Source organism: Pseudophryne corroboree, chromosome 9 (assembly GCF_028390025.1).
Source record: "Pseudophryne corroboree isolate aPseCor3 chromosome 9, aPseCor3.hap2, whole genome shotgun sequence".
In the NCBI taxonomy this organism is placed as follows: Eukaryota; Metazoa; Chordata; class Amphibia; order Anura; family Myobatrachidae; genus Pseudophryne; species Pseudophryne corroboree.
In genome coordinates, this window is record NC_086452.1 from 386,145,578 (window position 1) to 386,172,478 (window position 26,901).

General features: G+C 47.7%; 1 protein-coding gene across 17 annotated transcripts in view; it reads left to right on the forward strand.

The window, feature by feature from the left end:
• Positions 1-26,901, forward strand: part of CACNA1D (calcium voltage-gated channel subunit alpha1 D) — a 923,074-nt gene that overhangs the window by 856,461 nt on the left and 39,712 nt on the right. For 13 of the 17 annotated variants that reach the window (XM_063940810.1, XM_063940825.1, XM_063940809.1 and 10 more), the window contains 5 exons: positions 2,043-2,165; positions 18,403-18,767; positions 22,997-23,023; positions 24,706-24,852; positions 24,943-25,106. In XM_063940810.1, the coding sequence (XP_063796880.1) occupies positions 2,043-2,165; positions 18,403-18,767; positions 22,997-23,023; positions 24,706-24,852; positions 24,943-25,106 (826 nt within the window). Of the gene's footprint in view, positions 1-2,042; positions 2,166-18,402; positions 18,768-22,996; positions 23,024-24,705; positions 24,853-24,942; positions 25,107-26,901 lie in introns of those variants that run through there. The other 4 variants (XM_063940824.1, XM_063940812.1, XM_063940821.1 and 1 more) reach the window with 2 other exon arrangements.

Below are 26,901 nucleotides of genomic sequence, written 5' to 3' on the forward strand. Positions count from 1 at the left end.
CACTTGGCCGGTCATTTCCGGCGTTATCCTAAGGAAGCTCACTTTCATCTGTCTGTTAACAAGCAAGGCGGAAAACAATCATCATCCACTTCATGAAAGGCCTCTACACAGCTGAGGTCTACAAACATCCACCAAGAACCATTAATGACCTGAAGACTGCTATATGCCAAGAAATGACCACATCATTTTCCAAATCAATTGAAAATAAACTGTATTCCATGCACTTGTAGATTGTGTGCTATTACTTTTAATAGCGTTTACCATGCATTTCTTTTTTTTTTTTTCTTGGTAACCTTTAAAATCTGGGAGGTTTCTTTGCCTCACCATGTAGAAGGAAACTCCTTTTCAGTTTACTATCCATTTAGCTGTATCCAAACGTTCTCTTCTTAATAAAGCAAATGATTCCACTAGATTATTATTTATTTGTTTATTTATTCACAGTTTCTTATATAGCGCAGCATATTCCGTTGCACTTTACAGTTAGAACAACAGTAATAGAACAAAATTGAGTAAAAACAGACAGACATAGAGGTAAATGGCACCCAACGGAGCAATTTTAAGTGTTGCTCCGTTCAGGCGCGCACACCCTCCGGCACTGACATTACTGCTTCAGGTTATGCTGTTAGAGGCGATCAACATACATCCTTATAAACTGGATGGTGGCACAATGGTTTGTATTGACACTGAGGTCATGACCTATTTGTGTGGAGTTAATATGCACTCCCCTTGTTTGAGTGGGTTCTTCTTATGTACTGTGGTTTCGGTGTACGTACTTATGTGTTAGGAAATTTAGACTAGAAGCTCAAATGGTTTAGGTAAATTACAAATATTCCCTGCATAGTGCTGCGTAATAATAGGCGCTGTATAGATGAGCGATAATCAAGATCACTATATAATGCATAAGCTCAGCAGTATCGGAGAATGTACCTAAATATAAGGGTTTAGGGTTATCCAATTGAAGGGTCTTGCTGAGAATATCCGTGTAATGGTGTACAATAGCTGCTATCTATACAGTAACTGTTATTTATACACAGAGATGCTAGGTGACCTGGAAAACACCCTGAGTACTTCCAGCTATCTCCTATATAATAGGCCAGATCTGTGACTGTGTGTATAACAGCTGATTGGGCGAGAAACGCCCTCCCACACAGGTTACATCCAATGGGAAGCTCTGCCCTTTTCCTGCTGTGTATTCCCAGAGCAGGATTAACAATGTGGCTGATGGAGCTGCAGCTCCAGGTCCACTCCCCAAAATAGGCCCACTGCATCTGCAGCAACATACCCTCCAACAATTTACACATAAATATCGGTACAAATTCAAAAAGGGGGCGTGGTCACGGGTAAAGGGATGTGTCCACGCCCCTTTTCCTATACTTTCACTGGAAGATTAGAGAGCCAAAAATCGGTACAGACCATAAAAAAAAAAAAAGGTACTGTACCTGCCAAAAAGGTACAGTTGGAGGGTATGAAGCAAGTCTCTGCGCTGTAGATAGGGAAAAAAATATCCTTTTACTGCAGCGTCCTATGTCCTGCTGCCAGTCGCCTGCCCCTCCGGCATCAACAATCCCCACTCCCTAGCCGCGGCGCAGGTGGAACAAAAGCTGCTGCGGCCACCGGCATAGATGTGTATGAATGCGGCGCAGCGGAAGGCTTTCATAGCCCTCCCTGCGACGCATACTCTCTGAGCCCCGGAGCCTCCTCTGCGTGTGATGTCACAGAAGTGCCTCCCCACCACAGCCGCACCCAGATCCCCAGAGGCCCTGACTCCGCAACACAGCACCTGGGCTGCCGGCCTGGAAGCCCCGAGATGGCTAGTGTAACGGATAGAGTGGGTGATATCGCGGAGGGTGATGTTGCCCTTAGCAGCCAAATTCTATCTATTTTCTTCTAGAAGCAGCTAGATAAATGTTAAGTAGAATATGATTGGTTACTCTAAAAAAATCTCCCACCTTAATTAATTTATTCCTGTGAGTTCATACCCGAATGTAATTGCGTCTTGTTCATTAGTAAGTCCTTCATTTTTGGTTCTTTCATTAATCCAGGCGGGGCTGAGAACACTTCATGACATTGGCCCTGAAATCCGACGTGCAATATCATGTGACCTGCAAGACGATGAACCAGAGCAGAATAATCATGAAGAAGAAGAAGAAGATGATATCTACAGGGTAACTGTCGGAAAGAGTAACTCTGTGTATTGCAAGGAAGCCGTTAATGATACAAAGAGGCTGCTTAAGAGAGAATGTTGTTTAGTCATGATATATCTGATTAGATCTGATTAGATATGGAAAAAACAATATGATGGATAAACAGAGCGATGCACTCATACCGCAATTATCCTTTGTGTTTACTTAACCTGGATTTCTCTGACGTCCTAGTGGATGCTGGGAACTCCGTAAGGACCATGGGGAATAGACGGGCTCCGCAGGAGACTGGGCACTCTAAAGAAAAGATTAGGTACTATCTGGTGTGCACTGGCTCCTCCCTCTATGCCCCTCCTCCAGACATCAGTTAGAATCTGTGCCCGGCCAGAGCTGGGTGCTCCTAGTGGGCTCTCCTGAGCTTACTAGTAAAGAAAGTATTTATTATGTTTTTTATTTTCAGTGAGCTTCTGCTGGCAACAGACTCACTGCTACGTGGGACTAAGGGGAGAGAAGCAAACCTACCTGCTTGCAGCTAGCTTGTGCTTCTTAGGCTACTGGACACCATTAGCTCCAGAGGGTTCGAACAAAGGCACCTGTCCTCGATCGTCCGTTCCCGGAGCCGCGCCGCCGTCCCCCTTGCAGAGCCAGAAGAACAGAAGCTAGAAGACGACGAAATCGGCGGCTGTAGACTCCTGTCTTCATTAAGGTAGCGCACAGTACCGCAGCTGTGCGCCATTGCTCCCAGCACACTTACACACTCCGGTCACTGTAGGGTGCAGGGCGCTGGGGGGGGGGGGGGGGGGCGCTCTGGGCTGCAATTAAAGTACCTTTGGCATAAAAAATACATATATACAGTCTAGCACTGTATATATGTAAAAACCCACACCATTATTTTACACTGAAAGCGGGACAGAAGCCCGCCACAGAGGGGGCGGGGCCTTCTTCCTCAGCACACCAGCGCCATTTTTTCTTCACAGCTCCGCTGGAAGCAGATACCCAGGCTCTCCCCTGCAGTATCCAGGTACAAGACGGGTTAAAAAGAGAGGGGGGGCACATAAATTTAGGCGCAAAGAATACTAAAAAGCAGCTATTGGGTATATCACTTATTAGCAGTGAAAATCCCTGTGTTATATAGCGCTGTGGTGTGTGCTGGCATACTCTCTCTCTGTCTCCCCAAAGGACTTTGTGGGGTCCTGTCCTCAGTCTGAGCATTCCCTGTGTGTGTGCGGTGTGTCGGTACGGCTGTGTCGACATGTTTGATGAGGAAGGTTATGTGGAGGCGGAGCAAGGGCAGATAATTTTGGTATCGCCCCCGTCGGGGCCGACACCTGATTGGATGGATATGTGGAAGGTCTTAAATGACAATGTAAACTCCTTACATAAAAGGTTTGATGACGCTGCAGCCTTGGGACAGCCAGGGTCCCAGGCGACTCAGAAACCGTCAGGGGCTCATAAACGCCCTCTATCTCAGATGGTTGACACAGATGTCGACACGGAGTCCGACTCCAGTGTCGACGATGATGAGGCACATTTACAGTCTAAAATGACCAAGGCCATCCGATACATGATTATTGCAATGAAAGATGTATTACACATTTCTGAGAGTAACCCGGTTAATACCAAGAGGGTTTATATGTTTGGGGAGAAAAAGCAGACAGTGACTTTTCCCCCATCTGATGAATTAAATGAATTGTGTGAAGAAGCGTGGAGTTCCCCTGATAAGAAATTAGTGATTTCTAAGAGGTTACTGATGGCGTACCCTTTCCCGCCAACGGACAGGTTACGTTGGGAAACATCCCCTAGGGTGGACAAGGCGCTGACACGCTTATCTAAAAAGGTGGCCCTGCCGTCTCAGGATACGGCCGCCCTAAAGGAGCCTGCGGATAGAAAGCAGGAAGCTATCCTGAAGTCAGTGTATACACACTCTGGTACTCTACTGAGACCTGCTATCGCTTCAGCCTGGATGTGTAGTGTTGTAGCAGCGTGGACAGATACTCTGTTAGACGACATAGATTCCCTCGACAGAGATACTGTTTTGCTAACCCTGGGCCATATCAAAGACGTCGTCTTATATATGCGAGATGCTCAGAGGGACATTTGCCTGCTGGGCTCTAGAATTAATGCTATGTCCATTTCTGCCAGGAGGGTCTTATGGACTCGGCAATGGACAGGAGATGCTGATTCTAAAAAACGCATGGAGGTTTTGCCTTATAAGGGTGAGGAATTGTTTGGGGACGGTCTGTCGGACCTCGTGTCTACAGCGACAGCTGGAAAGTACACTTTCTTGCCTCAGGTTTCCTCACAGCCTAAGAAAGCACCGTATTATCAAATGCAGTCCTTTCGTTCCCAAAAAGGCAAGAGGGTCAGGGGTGCATCCTTTCTTGCCATAGGCAGAGGTAGAGGTAAGAAGCTGCACCATGCAGCCAGTTCCCAGGAACAAAAGTCATCCCCTGCTTCCACTAAGTCCACCGCATGACGTTGGGGCTCCACAGGCGGAGGCAGATGCGGTGGGGGCGCGTCTCCGAAACTTCAGCAGCCAGTGGGTTCGCTCACAGGTGGATTTCTGGGCTATACAAATTGTATCTCAGGGATACAAGCTGGAATTCGAAGCGACTCTCCCCCGCCGTTACCTCAAATAAGCCTTGCCAGCTTCCCCCATGGAAAGGGAGGTAGTGCTGGCGGCAATTCACAAGCTGTACCTCCAGCAAGTGATTGTCAGGGTCCCCCTCCTTCAACAGGGAAGGGGTTACTATTCCACAATGTTTGTGGTACCGAAACCGGACGGTTCGGTGAGACCCATTCTGAATTTAAAGTCCTTGAACACTTATATAAAGAAATTCAAGTTCAAAATGGAATCGCTCAGAGCGGTTATTGCAAGCCTGGAAGAGGGGGATTTTATGGTGTCGCTGGACATCAAGGATGCTTACTTGCATGTCCCCATTTACCCACCTCACCAGGAGTACCTCAGATTTGTGGTACAGGACTGTCATTACCAGTTCCAGACGTTGCCGTTTGGCCTGTCCACGGCACCGAGAATATTTACCAAGGTAATGGCCGAAATGATGATACTCCTTCGGCAGAAGGGAGTTATAATTATCCCGTACTTGGACGATCTCCTCATAAAGGCGAGGTCTAGGGAGCAGTTGTTGATCAGCGTAGCACTCTCTCAGAAAGTGTTGCAACAGCACGGCTGGATTCTGAATGTTCCAAAGTCGCAGCTGATTCCTACGACGCGTCTGCTTTTCCTGGGCATGATTCTGGACACAGAACAGAAGAAGGTGTTTCTCCGGTGGAGAAGGCCCAGGAATTCGCATCTCTGGTCAGGGAAATCCTGAAACCAAAACAGGTATCGGTGCATCACTACACGCGAGTCCTGGGAAAGATGGAGGCTTCATACGAAGCCATTCCCTTCGGCAGGTTCCATGCGAGGATCTTTCAGTGGGATCTGTTGGACAAGTGGTCCGGATCGCATCTTCAGATGCATCGGCTGATCATCCTGTCCCCAAGGGCCAGGGTGTCTCTTCTGTGGTGGCTGCAGAGTGCTCACCTTCTCGAGGGCCGCAGGTTCGGCATACAGGATTGGGTCCTGGTGACCACGGATGCAAGCCTCCGAGGATGGGGGGCAGTCACTCAGGGAAGAAACTTCCAAGGGCTGTGGTCAAGTCTGGAGACTTCTCTACACATAAATATACTGGAATTAAGGGCCATTTACAACGCCCTGAGTCAAGCAGAGCCCCTGCTTCGAAACCGGCCAGTGCTGATTCAGTCAGACAACATCACGGTGGTCGCCCATGTAAACCGCCAGGGCGGCACAAGAAGCAGGATGGCAATGGCGGAAGCCACAAAGATTCTTCGATGGGTGGAGAATCACGTGCAAGCACTGTCAGCAGTGTTCATTCCGGGAGTGGACAACTGGGAAGCAGACTTCCTCAGCAGACACGACCTCCACCCGGGAGAGTGGGGACTTCATCAAGAAGTCTTCCAACTGATTGCAGACCGATGGGAACTGCCACAGGTGGACATGATGGCGTCCCGCATCAACAAAAAGCTAAAAAGATATTGCGCCAGGTCAAGGGACCCTCAGGCGATAGCTGTGGACGCCCTAGTGACACCGTGGGTGTACCAGTCGGTGTATGTGTTTCCTCCTCTTCCTCTCATACCAAAAGTACTGAGAATAGTAAGAAAGAGAGGAATAAGAACAATACTCATTGTTCCGGACTGGCCAAGAAGGACTTGGTACCCGGAACTGCAAGAAATGCGCACAGAGGACCCATGGCCTCTGCCTCTCAAACAGGACCTGCTGCAACAAGGGCCCTGTCTGTTCCAAGACTTACCGCGGCTGCATTTGACGGCATGGCGGTTGAACGCCGGATCCTAGCGGAAAAAGGCATTCCGGATGAAGTTATTCCTACGTTGATAAAGGCTAGGAAAGACGTGACAGCAAAGCATTATCACCGTATATGGCGAAAATATGTTGCTTGGTGTGAGGCCAGGAAGGCCCCTACAGAGGAATTCCAGCTGGGTCATTTCCTGCACTTCCTACAGTCAGGGGTGACTATGGGCCTAAAATTGGGTTCCATAAAGGTCCAGATTTCGGCACCCTATCCATTTTCTTTCAAAAAGAACTGGCTTCACTGCCTGAGGTTCAGACATTTGTTAAGGGAGTGCTGCATATTCAGCCCCCTTTTGTGCCACCAGTGGCACCCTGGGATCTTAACGTTGTGTTGGATTTCCTGAAATCCCACTGGTTTGAGCCACTTAAGACCGTGGAACTGAAGTATCTCACGTGGAAAGTGGTCATGCTGTTGGCCTTAGCATCGTCTAGGCGTGTGTCGGAATTGGCGGCTTTGTCATGTAAAAGCCCATATCTGATCTTCCATATGGACAGGGCAGAATTGAGGACTCGTCCCCAATTTCTCCCAAAGGTAGTGTCCTCGTTTCATTTGAACCAACCTATTGTGGTGCCTGCGGCTACTCGGGACTTGGAGGACTCCAAGTTGCTGGACGTAGTCAGGGCTTTGAAAATATATGTTTCCTGAACGGCTGGAGTCAGGAAGACTGACTCGCTGTTTATCTTGCATGCCCCCAACAAGCTGGGTGCTCCTGCTTCAAAGCAAACTATTGCTCGCTGGATCTGTAGCACGATTCAGCAGGCTCATTCTGCGGCTGGATTGCCGCATCCAAAATCAGTAAAAGCCCATTCCTCAAGGAAGGTGGGCTCTTCTTGGGCGGCTGCCCGAGGGGTCTCGGCTTTACAGCTTTGCCGAGCGGCTACTTGGTGGGGTTCAAACACATTTGCAAAGTTCTAGAAGTTTGATACCCTGGCTGAGGAGGACCTTGTGTTTGCTCATTCGGTGCTGCAGAGTCATCCGCACTCTCCCGCCCGTTTGGGAGCTTTGGTATAATCCCCATGGTCCTTACGGAGTTCCCAGCATCCACTAGGACGTCAGAGAAAATAAGAATTTACTCACCGGTAATTCTATTTCTCGTAGTCCGTAGTGGATGGTGGGCGCCCGTCCCAAGTGCGGACTTTCTGCAATACATGTATATAGTTATTGCTTAACTAAGGGTTATTGTTATGAGCCATCCGTTGAGTGAGGCTCAGTTGTTGTTCATACTGTTAACTGGGTAAGGTATCACAAGTTGTACGGTGTGATTGGTGTGGCCGGTATGAGTCTTACCCTGGGTTCAAAATTTCCTTTCCTTGTAATGTCAGCTCTTCCGGGCACAGTTTCCCTAACTGAGGTCTGGAGGAGGGGCATAGAGGGAGGAGCCAGTGCACACCAGATAGTACCTAATCTTTTCTTTAGAGTGCCCAGTCTCCTGCGGAGCCCGTCTATTCCCCATGGTCCTTACGGAGTTCCCAGCATCCACTACGGACTACGAGAAATAGAATTACCGGTGAGTAAATTCTTATTATTTTTCTGCACCGTACAATCAATCATTTATACAAATGCAACACAAAACGCTGAGACAAGAGTTTAGAGGTCCTTGCTCCTAAGAACTTAGATTCAGTACTGTGGTTGCAGGACAGTCAAGCATGTTCCCCCGAATCAACAGTACACAGGGCATCTCCCAAAACCCCCATCAAATGTTAATTTTTGCCATCCCCAATGAGAATGACCCTCCTATACCACCCACTGGTCTCTCTGCCATTGACAATAGCTGCCATCCTCACACCCCATATCTACAGGCTCAGCCACCGTACTTCTCTCTGACCAATCAGTGCTGACGGTATTGACTTAAGACTTATGAAGGTTTCGGGGACAAGGCACTGGCAGAGGTACCGCTGCTAACAATAGCATATAGAAATAATCCATAGAGGAGGGGAGTTCACCCACTAGAGTTCTATATATAAATTCTGCCTTGGATAGCACTTGTAGTTACAGTATCCATGTCAATCAATCCAGGTGGGTGTGGTATGGTATGCCGGCGATCGGGCTCTCGGCGACCAGCAAACCGGCGCCGGGAGCCCGACCGCCGGCTTACCGACAGTGTGGCGAGCGCAAATGAGCCCCTTGCGGGCTCGCTGCGCTCGCCACGCTGCGAGCACGGTGGCACGCTACGCTATTTTATTCTCCCTCCAGGGGAGTCGTGGACCCCCACGAGGGAGAATAAGTGTCGGTATGCCGGCTGTCGGGATTCTGGCGCCGGTATACTGTGCGCCGGGATCCCGACAGCTGGCATACTGAAGACCACCCATCCAGGTGACGTTTCTAGTATAACATATCAGCACAGGGTAGGACTTGTAATACACCTGCCCAGGTCCCTCTATTTATACCAATAGAGCCACATTAAGAAAAAGCATCAAAATCTAGCTTGCATTCCAGCATGGAAAACAGGGACGACTGGCATATCAGTATCCCCAGACGCCAATAACATAATACGTCTACTTCACTGTAAATGAAACTCTATTTATTAACTTGTTTTTGTTTGTTTCCAAAGAACTGGAACTTCTATATTCTACCATCACTGCCCAGCTGGTTAGCAAGTATCTCATTATGCTGTCAGAAGAGAAGAGGCGTGACTTTGTATAGTTCCGCTATTGGTCAGCTGCATAGTAAATTGCACTTTACATCACCCCCCTGCCCCTGCCCATTGCCACCACCACCACCACCCAAAGACTGTTGCAGCATCCTGTAAACTAGGGAAAGCACATTTCTACATTGCTCATTGAAGGAAACAGGCAGCCTGTGCAATATGTGGCAGATGGTTGCATCACTAGTAAACTGAAAAATATTGTGAAAAAGTACTAATAATTTGTTGGTATGAAGGATGACAACTTGGTGGAGATTGGTTAGGGATACAGTAGTAAAAAAGGGAGAGTACATATAGATGTGAATACACCTAGCTTTAATATGCCATGTGGCACGAGACACCTAGCATGAGTGAGCGACCAGGTCCCATGTGATTTGGCTTATGCAGAGTACATTTTCTGCACCTTCTTCAGCCTAAAATGTGTCTTGGTGGCAACAGGTGCCAAAACTGCACTGATTAATATGATTTCTCTTACGTCCTAGAGGATGCTGGGGTCCACATTAGTACCATGGAGTATAGACGAGTCCACCAGGAGCCATTGGCACTTTAAGAGTTTGAGAGTGTGGGCTGGCTCCTCCCTCTATGCCCCTCCTACCAGACTCCGTTTCGAAAATGTGCCCGGAGGAGCCGGTCACAGCTAGGGGAGCTCTACAGAGCTTTTCTAGTAAAAAGTTATTTTAGAGGTTTTTTTTTATTTTACAGGGAGGCTGCTGGCAACAGCCTCCCTGCAGCGTGGGACTAAGGGAGGGAGTAGTGTCCACCCTGCGGGGTCTGAGCCACTATCTCCGCTGACAGGACACTGAGCTCCTGAGGCGATAGATCGCTCCCCGCCACAGGGGATCGCTCACCCTAGCAGCATGCCGCCACCCCCTTACAGAGCTGAAGATTGTGGCGAGTAAGACACCGACCCCCCCTAGCAAGCGGGCGGACGGTGTGAAGATGGTGGCAGCAGGGTAGGAGCGCAGTATTAACTGCGCTCTGGGATGGCTCAGAGGTACTTAGTGCGGCGCGTTCAGGGGCGCCCTGGGCCAGCGCTTACACCCTACACTGGTCACAAAGCCTGTCGGGGTCCCAGGATCTCAACCAACATCAATCCTCCGGCCAGTATAATCAGATGAAGAGCGGGAAGACCGCCATTTTGGGGGCGGAGCTGCTGGGTCCTCAGAGCGGACCCAGCAGCGTTCAGCGCCATTTTCCTGCCTGCACAGCGCTGATCAGGAGAAAGAAGGTCCCTCCACAACAAATCCAGCTATCTCTCACTGTACCAGGGGGTTGTAGAAGGGGGGTGAGGCTGCAATAGGACTGTGTCCTATTAAGGTGCACAGTCAGCGCTGACAAGGGGTCTCCCTTTGGTTAAAAGTGTGTGGGTTGGCTCCAATCTCTGTGTCTCTCTTGCCATTCTTGGGGGTGAAACTCTGTCTGCCCTCCCCTGGGTGTGTGTGGAGTGTTTTGTGGTCTCCTTTAGCTATGTCCAAGGACACTGTGTCATATGCTGCGGAGGATATGTCCTCCCGGGATGATCCCATTCCATGTAATCAGGATAGCACTGGTTTAACACAGATTCCAGCAAGGGAACCCGAGTGTGTTTCCTCTATCAAATCTTGGATTTCTCAGATTTCAGATAGGGTTGCAAGTAATGAATCTGCAACCCAGGTATTACAGAACTCTATGGCAGTATGGCCCGATTCTGGTACCTCAGGACGCTTCGCTATATACCCCCACAAACGTGCGCTTGTTCATGTCATGCAAGATGACACGGTTACCGATTCTGATACCACAGACGGTACTGGGGATGTGTTGCGGGGGTCTGCCTCTCTTGCACAAAGGTGCAATTGATGATAGAGGCTATCAGGGATATGTTGAATATTAATGATACAACACCTAAGCAGGTTGAGGAGGCTTTTTTCACATAAAATAAGAAAGCCTCGCTAACCTTTCCTGCGTCAAAGGAATTAAATGCTATATTTGAGAAAGCATGGGAAATCCCTGAGAAAAAATTCCAGATCCCTAAAATGGTCCAGGTGGCGTTTCCTTTCCCTGAGAAGGATAGGAAATAATGGGAAAGCCTGCCAATCGTTGACGCATCTGTGTCCAGACTCTCAAAAAAGGCGGTTTTACCTGTTCTGGGATCTACCGCCTTAAAGGAGCCGGCTGATCGAAAGATTGATAATACACTTAGATCAATGTACACCGCTTCAGGGGCCATATTACGTCCCACTATTGCTAGTGCATGGATTGCAAAAGCTATAGTAAAATGGTCAGGCACCTTTCTTGAGGATTTGGATACAATGGATAAGGGTGATGTTAAATTATTTTGCGTAACATTCACGATTCAGCAGGTTTTATGGTAGAATCCATAAAAGACCTGGGTTCCATGGCTGCGGGGATCTCTTCCATGTCCGTTTCAGCTCGTCGGGGACTGTGGCTGCGCCAGTGGTCGGCCGACGCGGAATCCAGGAAAAGTGTGGAGTCCCTACCCTACACAGGTCAGGGTCTCTTTGGGGAAGCTTTGGATGCGTGGATATCCACGGTGTTATGATTCCAGTACTCCTGACCGGAGGAGATCTCATGGCAATGGCCAGAGTACTGGAAGGGAATGCTGGTTACGGGAGCTGGAAAGACTAGTTGCCCCTGGCGCCCTAACTCTATTGTCTCACCCGTGCTATCGGAAATCCCTTGCGAGACTATGGTTTCTTGAGCCCCTGGCAGCCACGTTTGAAAGGCGGATTATGTCTGCCCAACTCCGGTGCCCCCCGGTCTTCGTGAGAGACAAAGGGAAATCCGAGGCAGGATGATGACAAGAGGACCTCTGACTGACAACAGGCCAGAGGCAACAAGCTAACAGAAGTATGCGCTGACAACCGCCAGATAAAAAGAACAACCAAAATCCACTAGTCCGTTACTCCTATCCAGCACCGCTGGATACCAGAGTGGATCTGTGGGAGCGGAATCCTCCGCAAAAGCTCCGAAACACAAATAATAAATAATAAGTAATAAAGCGGCCAAGCCGCAACACACGGCTGCGCCGTGACTCACGAACACCACTGGATGTTTAAAGGTGCTCAGTCAGGACTCCAGGAACAGATGACAACTTCCGAGTACAGGACAACTGAGGACAGGAACGACCGGGTACAGCAGGACTGGAAACACTCTCAGCAAACAGATACAGCACGCAGGAAGCTATTACCGGCGTCTGTGAGAAGCCCTGGAAGTGTACTTAACAGGGAGTCCTCCAATCAGCTGTTTAGAGGCTGATTGGACTAAATGCCGTGCAGCTGCCTTGCTGCACGGCCAGGAAACAGGTGCCCTTATTAATTTAAATGGACCCAGCAACGGGGAACGCGGTCCGCCAGTGGCGTCCCCGTTGCTAGGGTCCGTGCGGCTCCGTGCGCCCGGCGTCTAGCGTTGCCAGGGAGCCGGCGGCTGTACGCGCACGGCGTCCCTGGTTGCTAGGCGCCGGACCGCACCGACGAGCGGACCCCGGCGCCTAACACACGGCTACAGCGGGTAAGTCTCCGTTCCTTCCCTCAGCTGCACCTGCTCCCAAGAAATCCTTCTCTTCATCAGCATCACATTCCTTTCGGTTTAACAAGCCTAGAATGGCCAAACCGTCCAATACCTTCTTTAGGGGAGGTCGAGCTAAATCCAAGAAACCTGCTGCGGCAGGTTCACAGGAAACTAAGCCTGCTTCCAGTACGCCGAAGTCCTCCGTATGACAGTGGGCCGCGCGGCCTGGAGGTGGGGCCAGTGGGAGCGAGGCTCAGACAGTTCAGTCACGTCTGGGTATCGTCCGGCCTGGATCCTGGGGGGATAGATATTGTGTCCCAGGGATACAGGTTGGAATTTCAAAATCTCCCTCCTAACCAATTTTTCAAATCCGGCTTGCCAGTACTGCTGGCGGACAGGACTGTCCTACAAGAAGCGGTCCAGAAGTTGGTGGAGGCACAGGTCATTGTGCCAGTACATCCCCATTTGCAAGCCACGGGTTACTATTCGAACCTTTTCGTGGTACCGAAACCGGATGGTTCGGTCAGGCCCATTCTGAACCTAAAATCACTGAACCCTTTTCTGAAGAAGTTCAAGTTCAAAATGGAGTCTCTCAGGGCGGTGATATCCGGTCTGGAAGAGGGGGAATTCCTAGTATTCCTGGATATCAAGGATGCGTACCTCCATATTCCGATTTGGCTACCGCATCAGGCTTATCTCCGTTTTGCATTACTGGACTGTCATTTCCAGTTCCAGGCCCTGCCATTCGGCCTCTCTACAGCACCAAGGGTGTTCACCAAGGTGATGGCGGAGATGATGGTTCTACTCCGAAAACGGGGTAAACATCATTCCGTATCTGGATGATCTACTGATAAAGGCATCGTCCAAGGAGGAGCTGTTACAGTCCATTGTATTCACAACCCGCCTACTCAGAGTCCACAGTTGGATTCTGAACCTTCCAAAATCTCATTTGGAACCAACTCGGAGGTTGTCTTTTTTGGGGATGATCCTCGACACAGACGTGCAGAGGGTGTTTCTTCCACAGGAAAAGGCGTTGGTGATACAAACAATGGTCCGGGATGTCCTGAAGCCAGCCCGGGTGCCGGTACATCAATGCATTCGCCTTTTGGGAAAGATGGTGGCCTCTTACAAGGCTCTACAGTATGGGGGGTTCTATGCTCGGGCCATCCAACTGTATCTCCTGGACAGGTGGTTAGGATCTCATCTACACATTGTCACGATCCGGGTATCTGGACGCCATTTCTTACCCATCAGATGCCTCCTAAGGCTGGCTCAGCGCTCCAGGACCGGATCCCATCTGTTATCCTGATGTGTACATTCCTGTATCCTCTCCTGTCACTCTGGGACGCTGTCACAGTAAACGCCATATTACATCTGGCATGGCGTCTCCCGCGGCCTCCGCCGCCGTCCCTGAACTTCTGCATGCAGAGTGTCTGAGTGGCGATTACGTCAGCCGCGGCCTCCGCTGTGTCCGCGTGGTTGGATGTGCATCTGTCAGCCTGGCGCCTCCTGTCTCCGGTGGCCGGCGCCGCCATTACTGTTTTCATTACCACATGGATTACAAACCAAACTTCCCTCCAAGTGTCTGCATGGGCGCAGCCATCTTGGATTCTGTCAGCTGATCATTTCCACCAATCTGTTCTCAGTATTGATAATCTGCATAATTGCCTAGCCAATCCCTTCCTTGCTGCAGGTATAAATACACTGTGCCTGAGCAAGGAAGGCGTCAGTGCTTTGGTTGTCAAACCTAGTTCCTGTTTGTCTCTCTCCTGTGATTGTCTTCCAGGTTCCAGCTCCTGTCTCAAGACTTCCACCATAGAGACCCGCACCAGCATTCCACCTGCGGTGTAGCCTGACTCTCCAATCCATTGTGGATTCATCTGTTTCCAGCTACAACATTACCTGCTTCCAGCTCAGCTTCCAGCAGAGTACAGCTTCCCTTAAAGGGCCGGTGTCCTTTCTACACTTTACCACTCTCCACCGGTATTATTATTTCTCCGCTCTCAAGTTCTACATTTCAGTTCATATTTCATCGCTCCCAAGTTCATTTATTATTTAACTGGTTCCAGCCAGTATCCACTCCGTGCTAACAACAGTCTGGTTCCAGCCAGTATCCACAGCAGCTGTTTTATCTTCAGCAACCCAGCTTTTCCTGGAACACCAGCTGGCACAATCCTGGGTTATCTCCATTGCTACAGTCGGGCCTGGTAAGGACTTTCCATCTAGAAGATCATAAGAACTATCTCACACTACCAGTGCCCTGTGGCTCCTGCCATCCTGTAGTACCCAGGAACTGTATTTATTCTTTGCTGACTTTTACGTTTTCTTTTACTGCTGCTGTGTTGCGGAGTTGTCATAATAAACATCATTGACTTTTATCCAAGTTGTCGTGGTCACGCCTTCGGGCAGTTATTATTCATGTTACTTACATGTCCAGGGGTCTGATACAACCTCCCAGGTTCCGGTACATCTCAGCCCCTACAACTGAGGCTGCCTCCCGTCAGCTCAGGCCCTCAGTTGTGACACACATGCTCCAGAGGATTAGTCTGTCGCCAAAGGCCAGGATTTCACTCCTCTGGTTGCTCCATTTGCCTCACCTTCTGGAGGGCCGCAGGTTCGGGATTCAGGACTGGGTCATTCTAACCACGGATGCAAGCCTTCGGGGCTGGGGCGCAGTCACTCAAGGGGAAACCTTCCAAGGAAGGTGGTCAAGTCTGGAAGCCAGCCTGCCGATCAACATCCTGGAACTAAGGGCCATCTACAACGGTCTTCAGGCAGCGCATCGTCTAAGAAATCGGGCCATTCAAGTACAGTCGGACAATGTAACGACGGTGGCTTACATAAACCGACAGGGCGGAACGAATTGCAGAGCTGCAATGTCAGAGGTGACCAGAATCATCCTCTGGGCAGAAAAACACGCGTTGGCGCTCTCTGCAATCTTCATTCCGGGAGTGGACAACTGGAAAGCAGACTTCCTCAGCAGACACAATCTCCATCCGGGGGAGTGGGGTCTCCATCTGGAGATGTTCAAGGAAATAACAGACCTTTGGGGGTTACCCCAAATAGACATGATGGCCTCTCGTCTCAACAAGAAGTTTTGACGCTATTGTTCCAGGTCGAGGGACCCACAAGCAATGGCAATGGCCCTGGTGTCTCCGTGGGTGTTCCAGTCAGTGTACGTGTTTCCACCACTCCCACTCATTCCAAGAGTTCTGAAGCCTGTAAGGAGAACAAGAGTTCAAGCGATTCTCATTGCTTTAGACTGGCCAAGGCGGGCTTGGTACGCGGACCTTCTGAAACTCTTGCCGGAAGAGCCGAGGCCTCTTCCTCTTTGGGAGGACCTGCTGCAGCAGGGGTTGTTCGCCTATCAAGACTTACCACGGCTATGTTTGACGGCATCGAGGTAGAACGCCTGATACTAGCTCGGAAGGGCATTCCGAAGAAGGTCATTCCTACCCTGATACAGGGTAGGAAAGGGATAACTTCTAAACATTACCATCGTATTTGGAAGAAATATGTCTCTTGGTGTGAGTCCAAGAAGTTTTCCTGCGGTGGAGTTTCAACTGGGACGTTTTCTCCTCTTCCTGCAAGCAGGTGTGGATATGGGCTTGAGGTTGGGATCTGTGAAGGTCCAGATTTTGGCCCTGTCCATTTTCTTCCAGAAACATTTGGCTGCCCTCCCTGAGGTTCAGACCTTGAAGGGAGTTCTGCACATTCAATCTCCCTTTGTACCACCTATGGCGCCTTGGGACCTTAACGTGGTGTTGCAGTTTCTCCAGTCGGACTGGTTTTAGCCTCTACAGGAGGTTGAGGTAAAATTTCTTACATGGAAGGCTGTCACGTTGTTGGCCTTAGCTTCTGCTAGACGTGTGTCAGAATTGGTTCTTTGTCCTGTAAAAGCCCTTACTTGATATTCCACGGAGATAGAGCTGAGCTCCGGACATGTCAGCAGTTTCTTCCAAAGGTTGTGTCGGCATTTCATATCAACCAACCTATTGTGGTGCCAGTGGCTACTGACTCCTCAATTTCGTCAAAGTCCTTGGATGTTGTGAGGGCTTTGAAAATCTATGTGAAGAGGACTGCTCGTCACAGGAAATCGGACTCTGTTTATCCTGTATGATCCCAAGAAAATTGGGTGTCCTGCTTCAAAGCAGACTAGATCTCGCTGGTTTAGGTTTACTATCCAGCATGCTTATTCTACGGCAGGATTGCCGTGTCCAAAATCTGTTTAGGCCCACTCTACTCGTGAGGTGGGGTCTTCCTGGGCGGCTGCCCAGGGTGTCTCGGCAACGCAGCTTTGCCGAGCGGCAACTTGGTCTGGGTCGAACACGTTTTCTAAGTCCTACAAGTTCGATACTTTGGCCTCTGATGATCTGAAGTTCAGTCAATCAGTTCTGCAGGAGCCTCCGCGCTCTCCCTCCTGTTCGGGGAGCTTTGGTACATCCCCATGGTACTAATGTGGACCCCAGCATCCTCTAGGACGTAAGAGAAAATAGGATTTTGGTTACCAACCGGTAAATCCTTTTCTCGTAGTCCGTAGAGGATGCTGGGCGCCCGCCCAGCGCTTCGTTTTCCTGCAACCGTTATCTGTTTCAGTACAACTTTGTTTAGTTATGTACTGCATTGTTACTTGGTAAGTAATGTTTCAGCAGTTGCTGAGCTTTTCACGCTAGTTAGCTTGATGTGCCTTGTATGTGTGAGCTGGTATGAATCTCGCCACTATCTGTGTTAAATCCTTCTCTCGAAGATGTTCGTCTCCTCGGGCACAGTTTCTAGACTGAGTCTGGTAGGAGGGGCATAGAGGGAGGAGCCAGCCCACACTATTAAACTCTTAAAGTGCCAATGGCTCCTGGTGGACCAGTCTATACCCCATGGTACTATTGTGGACCCCAGCATCCTCTACAGACTACGAGAAAAGGATTTACCGGTAGGTAACTAAAATCCTATTATGTGACACCTGTATATCTGTGTGCGACTGAATCTGTATAGAAAGCTCAATGGAACTTGGCGTGGAACAAAGCACTTTGTATACAAATTCAGAGACTCAATAGATATACAGATGTGTTCTCTTACATCTTTGCTCTGTGCGTTATAAGTCGTGTTACGCATAACGCATGAGTGCCGTGTGCCCCGGTAGTGCCGAGCGTCTCTTTAGAGTGAAGTAATGTACTAGGTACAAGCAGCTTCTGCTGATTAAAATGATATGCGGCATGCCTTTATTCTGTGTGTGACTGTATTTGCATACAACATGCCATGCTACATGTAAAGTGGCATTTCGGGTGCAGATAGACTATTTTGCTTGGGGAAAAAATGCTCTGCTCTACCGAGTTTCACCTCGGCATGGCGTGACTTCAAGGGCTGTTTAGCATGACTGCAGCAAGGCTGTGAGAGGACACATCTGTACAAGTGTTGCGACTAAGACTCCTTTACAGATGGAAAAACGCTTTGCGTAAGCCAAGTCGCTCGGGACCTGGCACGCCAAGAAGGGCTATTTGCTACAACTGCAGCAGTTGTGTATGAGGACACATCTGTACCACTTTTTAGACCTAATAGAAACCATATTAAATACTGAACTTTGTATAAACAAGATTAATTCTGTCTCAAAGGACCTAAAACCTATTACATTTAGGATGGTAAATCATGAATTCAGCTTGGTATGACAATGATTTGTACACCCATATAAACTCTATGTAACTGGAAATCTATTAACTTACAGAGAAACGGTGGACTGTTTGGAAACCACATAAACCATGTGGCCAATGACAGACATGATTTCTACCAGCAAACTAACACAACGCGGCGTCCTCTGCACGTCCAGCGACCGTCCATACGCTCTGCCAGCGACACAGATAAGTCTGTGTACTCCCACACTGGGAACTCTATACATCACAATCATCATAACGAATACTCTGGGAAACACGTCCAAAACTCCACAAACGCCAACCTAAACAATGCCAACGTGTTCAAGCCTGTAAATGGGAAACACAGCAGTCTCACAGCCCATGACCACACATCTGAGAATGGCTACTACACATACTCCAGAAATAACTATGAGAAACCTCGCAAATCCAGTATTAAAAGGTAAAACTACAGTACTAGTGTTAGAGTGTTCAATTTAGGACATTGCACAAATTCACTGACACCATATGAGCCTCATACCCTTTTCACACTGAGTAAACAAACCAGGATGTTACCTGTCTTTGTGTAAAAGGGTCTACCTGAGTCCAAATGGCCAGGGCCTGGACCCTGGTCGCTACCAGGGTTATTCTCAGGACTGAAACAGGTAGCTTGTGGTTTGAAAATGTGACCCGGGTTACCTTTCAAAGCTGCTGATTGGCTGTGTGTCTGGAAGCAGTCTGAGGGTAGTGTCTACAGTGACATGCCGGGCAGACACTGGTTCAGTGTGAAAGGCGTCAACCTGGAACCAAGGTGCAATGTGAAAGAGGTACAGGGAAAAAAACAGGGTCGAAGCCCTGTCTTTGGTCTGAAAGTGGTAGTAAAGAGTAGCATAACGTGTTAAATCTTGTTTCGATCTTCATAACCACATAATATTTATAGGTCATTTGCTTGCTGTGGTTTGTAGTGTGCTGTGGGAACACTGGGATAAATTTACTACGGTAAGAGTTTTTTAGAACTGGTGATATTGCTCATAGCAACCAATCAGATTCTCCTTAACACTTACTTAGCAGCTTCTAGAGCAGTGATGGCTAACCTTGACACTCCAGCTGTTGTTGAACTACACATCCCAGCATGCCCTGCTACAGTTTTGCTATTTGGCCATGCTAAAACTGATGCAGGGCATGCTGGTGTAGTTCAACAACAGCTGTAGTGTCAAGGTTAGCCATCACTGTTCCAGAGGGTAATAGATAGAATCTGATTGATTGGTTGCTAAGGGCAACATCACCAGTTCTAAAAAAAAAAAAACCCTCCCATCTTAGTAAATTTACCCCTCAGTATTTTCGTCTGTAAATAATTTACATAATATACTCTGTAAAATGTCACTGGCTACTTAGTGTGGGTCTCGTTTACGAACATTTGCATTTAGATGTTTACTTTACATCAGCCAATCAGCAGTTACATTTTATCTAACAAGTGCAAGTTTAGAGACTGAAAGCAGTTCCTGATTGGTTGCTGTTGTTTTGTGCACGTTGGTTAAAGAGGCCTTTTGTTCTTACAGTAGGAAAACTATAGCATTCATGTTATATGGCCCAGGGGGTCCTGGTTACATACATTGAGGCCCCTTACAGTAGTGCATGCCACATCATTGGACTCCCCTGTCCATGACTGAAGTGCTAGTGTTCGGGCCATGACCTTAATCAGCACAAGTTATACAGTAACTGCAAACACCGAAGTCCAGATCAGTGTGCAAAATGCAGACAAATCTGTAGATACACACTATGCAAAGCTATAATGGTGCAATTCACATTTCTGCGATGTGCCTTCACAGTATGTGTTACCAGACATCATGGCGGCACATCGCAGGGGGTTTAAAAACCCCATAAATGCCACAGCAGAGTCCAACCTCTGGTCTTTTTCCTAAAATACTGTTAATGCAGGTAATCCCGGAGATGGAAACGTTTTTGCACTGCTCTATGGCACTAGGGGGGTAATTCAGAGTTGATCGCAGCAGTAAATTTGTTTGCAGTTGGGCAAAACCATGTGCACTGCAGGGGGGGGGGGGGGGGGGGGCGCAGATATAACATTTGCAGAGAGAATTAGATTTGGGTGGGTTATTTTGTTTCTGTGCAGGGTAAATACTGGCTGCTTTATTTTTACACTGCAATTTAGATTTCAGTTTGAACACACCCCACTCAAATCTAACTTTCTCTGCACATGTTATCTCTGTGTGTCCCCCCCCCCCCCCCCTGTAGTGCACATGGTTTTGCCCAACTGCTAAAAATTTGCTGCTGCGATCAACTCTGAATTACCCCCACGGTTACTATTGGCGTGATTCAGAGATGATGCAGTTCGCTCAGCAGCTGCATCTTTGGGTGCAGCTTCTGTGCGAAAATATGGTAATGCCACAGGAGACATCTTGTGTAAATAGACCAATCCTGCTGGCTTCTGTAATCTGCTGCATGAACATTGGGGGCATGCCTATAAAACAGGACCGTTCTGTAAACCAGTCACTGCCCCCACCCCCAAACGGGCGGCAGTCGTTGTACCCACTGATCTACAAATGCACACTGCTGATCCTGCACATGTGCAGATCAGTAACCATTGGAGATGTGCATAAACCATCAGCATTTACATAAATCTCCAAATCAGGACCAATATTTTTCCAGAAAGTGCACTCCGTTCACCCAGCTCTGCCCTCTGCGTGTGAGTGGTCTCCTTTGCCAACGTAACCATCTTACCCCACAAACCTGCAGTATGTGCTTTGGCAGAAATATAATATAAGGCTGGAGTTGCACAGTGCAGCAGTCAGTTTGCACTTTCCACCTTGTGAAGATTCCAGGAGCTGGGACCAGCTGTCTGTCTGTGCCTAATAATGCAGAGGTGCTGAGTATCTCTGTTATAAATAGGCTCTTGGAAAAAGAATGTCATTATAAATTGTTTAATTTGAACCTGACTTGGACAAATGATAATTATACTCATGTTCTTATACTCTACAAAAGCAGCAGAGAATAAAGAGCCTATTTGTCAAAATCTTCTTTTCGTGAGGAAGAAATATTCCTTTTCACAGCATTTTCAGGTTTTAAGGTTTTGGGTTTTTGTGCTGGCAGTGGAACGATACTTTGCTGCCACAGAGAAAGCTATCCAGAGTAATTATTGGAATTGCACGTTCACTTACTGGAAGTTAAATAAAGTTGTGGTGTTTTTTTTTTTTGTTTTGTTTTTTAAATAAAAGGTCATTATCACAGTATCCAATTAGAGGCCATATTGATCGGCCAAAATTGGACTCGCGATCGCTGAAACACGTGGTCCCCGATCCCATGTGTTATCCTGCCTCTGGCGGCCATTTATCGTGGATTATGCAGCACCCGAAGCATAATCCCCCGATAAGTGCCGGCATCGGATGAAAAGGATACCAGCATCGGAGCAAATAGGATAGCCCCCGACGATACTACTAGCAGCGGTAAAGTAGTGCTGCTAATAGGATACCGCCCATAGTGGTAGATGGGATTTGTGTTACGCAACCCTTCCACCTTTTGGATTCAAGGTGACTTACACTGTGTATTTATTATATCAACAATTGTTTTTACTTTAACAGCCTGGGGCATCTGTCAGTAGCATAGCCATTGCATATTAGGTGAAGTAAAAATAAGCATTCTTACAAGGGTGTTTTTGCTGCTGGCAAAAGAGCTTTTCAACCTCTGGTAAATAAGCCTCCAATTTCTAATGTTAGCGGTTGAATTTGGATATATTTAACTGTTTTTGTTCAGATTCTCTGCAAATATACAGCTCGTATGTCTCTGTGTGTTTTGTCCGAAGACCTAACCATCCCGATTTCAGCAGGACAGTCCTTATTTGAGGCATCTGTCACTGTTACGGTCAGGACATAATTATCCCAATCAATGGGCAGCGGGGAGTATGTCTGTTCACTACTGCTCTGTATACAGGTGCTTGCAGCATAGGGATGGCCATGTTTCCAAATCATCAATGGTGAATACTTTTGCCATCAATGGTTTCTCACCATCGATGGTACACAACCACCCAATGTTTTGGGGATCTCTTTTTGGGGTTTTTTCTACAAGGTGCGGCGACATAGATCATAGCTCCACTCCCAACACTCATAAAGCCCCACCCCAAAGTTTTAATTGTCCAGCGCGCCAGTCAGTGATAGAACAGGGATGACCTTCGGAATGTGAAACCATCGATAGTCATCCATTACATAATTTTTAGGGTTTTTTTTGCATCCATTGATGGTCACTTTCCATTTCACAATTAATGGTAACCATCAATGGCGAACACACTGATGGCCATTACTAGTGTGGCAGTAAAAGGGGAGATAGGAAGCAGGATAACAGTCGGCATAGTGTTTCTCAGCACTAGTCCCGCCCCTCCAGGGATGGGAGGTATGGCTTACACTACCTACCAGCTCTGGAATTGTTTGACACTTAGATTTTTCCATACCCTCCATATTCTAGATACATAACTGCTTTTGGAAATTGTGCAATGTTTTTAACCTTTAGTTCCGACTGTGCTGAATATGTGCATGAGCCATTAATCTGTTTCTCCTCAGGCCTTGTACAGGTTGGTGGGAATACGGTCACTAGTTGTGTTGTGTTGTCTTGATTATGTAATAACTGATATTTATTTCCTGCCTAATAAATATCTTCCCATATTTGTATGGCTTTCCCGGATAGGACCCGCTATTATGAGAGTTATATTAGGTATGTTCCTCTATGTCTGTGGATGAGAGAGCTGCTTGTGCCATACAATATATGCGAAGGTCATGGTTATTACATGCTCCGCTTGCTGCATGCTATGTGTTCTTATATTGTCTTACATTGACTCTGAAATCATCTGTGAAAGCTGATATTTAGTGCTTATTATGGTCACGTATTCTGTCTGGCTTCCCATGTACCACACACATTTCTAAGCAGAAGGACAGCAAAATAATAGAGTAGCAAGTATAGCGGTCACTGGGAACCTTGCTGAGTCTGAATCAAAAGTCTACAATAAATGCTAGGCTACACAGACCAACAGACTACTTACTGTACTTCCATGATGCTGTATTACACACACAGTAGCTAATGAACACTTGTAGAAGGCATCTTATAAATAATGGTACACTTCACTGGTGACTATAGTCTATAGCATACTTCATAGATAGCTTAAGATAGAACTAACCTACACTCAGTGGCCACTTTATTAGGTGGGCTTTCTCATTAATGCAAACATCTAATCAGCCAAATAAGGGAGATTTATAAACCTTGGAGAGAGATACATTGGAGAAGTTTCCTAAAGCAATCAATCCACTTCTGTCATTTTTCTAACACAGCCTGTAAAATGACACAAGCTAATTGGTTGGTACTTTAGCTCTCCAAGATTTGATAAATCTCTTCCCATGTGTCGGCAACATGACACTGTATGAACGCATGCAGATGTGGTCAAGAGATTAAATTGCTGCTCAGACCAATCAGAAGGGTGGGAAAGATATATGATTTAAATTACTTTGACCGTGGAATGATTCTTGGTGCAATTCTGTGAGCATCAAGGTCTTGTTAATGAGAGTGGTCAGAGTAGAATGGCACAATTGGTTCCAAGCTGATAGGAAGGCTATGGTAATGTAAACATCACGGTGGTATGCAGAGGAGCATCTCGGAACGCACAGCTCATTAAACCTTGAAGTGGATGGGCTACAGCGGCAGCAGACCGCACTGGTTTCACTTCTGTCGGCTAAGAGCAGGAAGCGGAGGATGCGGTGTGCACAGGCTGACAATGGACAGTTGAAGACTGTAAAATCATCTTCTAGTCTGACAAGATGCAGAATTTGTCGTAATCTACAGGAATCCATAGATTCATCCTGACTTGTGTCAGTGGTTCAGGTTAGAGGTGGTGCAGTAGTGTGGGATTTTTTGGGGCACATATTAGGCCCCTTAACACCAATTAAGCATAGTTTAAATGCCACAGCTTACTATTCCAAAGGCCTCCACAGTCAGTGACCAGCTCTCAATCCAATAGAGCAGCTATGAGATGTAGAGGAAGAGGACAACACGTTGTTGAGTCTGTGCCACCAAAAGTTCAGGCAGTTTTAGGGTCAAATGGGGGTCCTACCCAGCACTAGAAGGGTGTACTTACTAAAGTGGCTACTGAGTGTATATCTTTCCTGTATGTACTGTAGAACATCTTCACAGACCTGTTGAATGTTGAACAGTTCAGCTGATCTCTGTGGTTAAACGTACAAACATACAAAACATTTTATTACTGAATCATCCCAGCCCCCAGCACATACTGTAGCTTATCTGCTATTTAAGCTTACTTTATTTTATGTCTCTGTACATGTGATATATACGGCTTATTATACACCTGAATGGTGGTCCCTGTGATCTACTTGTTATCACCATCTCAGATCGGAATCTGGAGAAAGGAACCTGCCTGTCATCTTCCGAGAAGATCCCGATTTCTTGGACTACAATGAAGAGCCTTACTTGGGAGAACCTGAGTACTACAGTGGGGATGAGTATTATGAAGAGGATAGCATGCTCTCTGGTAACAGGTGCATGATGACCGCCTATAATATAACCCACACATCTCTACCATACCAATGTAATTCCATTACTTAGTCAGAATCTCTCTTTTAAATCAGGCATATGTATGAGGACCCCACATTATACCCGGCCAACGACTTGGACTACGAGAGACCAAAAGGCTACCACCACCCGCACACCTTTTTTGAAGAAGACGATCCCCAGATATGTTTTGAATCAAGGAAATCACCAAGACGGAGGCTCCTTCCTCCAACACCCCCGTGTGAGTACAGCCCACAGTTATTATGGTTTGTATTACTTAGGGGTATATGCAATTGCGGAATTCGACCGTTTTTGGATTCGACACAATTCGACAGCCGAATCCCTCCCGCCGGGACCCGAATTCGACATATTTAATAAATAAAGGAGTCGACAGTCCCGCTGTCGAAAAACGGACCAATTGACGAATAGTGGGCGGCCTGGATTCGACTTCATGGATGGCACAAAGTGTTCAAAAAATCCTGAAAAAAATTGCGTGGGGTCCCCCCTCCTAAGCATAACCAGCCTCGGGCTCTTTGAGCCAGTCCTGGTTGTAAAAATACGGGAAAAAAATGACAGGGGCTCCCCTGTATTTTAACAACCAGCACCGGGCTCTGCGCCTGGTCCTGGTGCAAAAAATACGGGGGACAAAAGACATAGGGGTCCCCCGTATTTTTCACACCAGCACCGGGCTCCACTAGCCAGAGAGATAAGGCCACAGCCAGGGGACACTTTTATATAGGTCCCTGCGGCCGTGGCATTAAATCCCCAACTAGTCACCCCTGGCCGGGGTACCCTGGAGGAGTGGGGACCCCTTAAATCAAGGGGACCCCCCCCCCCCTCCAGCCACCCAAGGGCCGGGGGTGAAGCCAGAGGCTGCCCCCCATCCCCCCCATCCAAGGGCGGCAGATGGGGGGCTGATAGCCATGTGTCAAAAAAAACTAACTACAGAACTACAAGTCCCAGCAAGCCTCCCCCGCAAGCTGGTACTTGGAGAACCACAAGTACCAGCATGTGGGGGGGGGGGGGGGGCGCTGGTACCTGTAGTTCTACTACAAAAAAAAGTACCCAAATAAAAACAGTACACACACACCGTGACAGTATAACTTTATTACATACATGCACACCAACATACACACATTCTTACCTATGTTGACACGAAGAGTCGGTCCCCTTCTCCACGTAGAGTCCAGGGGGTACCTGTAAATAAAATTATACTCGCAACAATCCAGTGTAGATCGGTCCTCTTCTTGTTTGTAATCCACGTACTTGGCAAAATAAAAAAACGAAAAACCCGGACCACGCACTGAAAGGGGTCCCATGTTTACCCCTTTCCCCGACTGGCGGGACCCCCGGTGACTGCTGTCAAGGAGGGTCCCTTCAGCCAATCAGGGAGCGCCACGTCATGGCACTCTCCTGATTGGCTGTGCGCGTCTGAACTGTCAGTCAGGCGGCGCACTCGAGATACAATGTAGCGCATAGGCGCTCCATTGTATCCAATGGTGGGAACTTTATGGTCAGCAGTAGACCGCGAGGTTATATGGGGTCACTCTTGTGGTCTACTGCAAAGTGGAGCCCGGTGCTGGTGTGAAAAAAACGGGGGACCCCTACGTGTTTTGTCCCCCGTATTTTTGGGACCAGGCACAGAGCCCGGTGCTGGTTGTTAAAATACGGGGGAACCCATGTCATTTCCCCCCCCCCGTATTTTTACAACCAGGACCGGCTCAAAGAGCCCGAGGCTGGTTATGCTTAGGAAGGGATACCCCACGCATTTTTTTTTTCAGGAATTTTAACAGTTTCACACCCCTTCCAACCTAAAAACATGCACTGATCTCTCCATATTATTGTAGTTAGTAAAAAAATAATAATATTCTTTTAAAAATCGATAACATAATACCTGTGGCTCCTAAGGACACACCAAGTAGATAATCCCTTCTAATATAAATAGATATGTTATTAGCAATAAACAAAGCACAAAAAAATTCATGTTTTTAAAAATTTTATTAGATCACGACAGAAAAATGAGGCGGAATGAAATT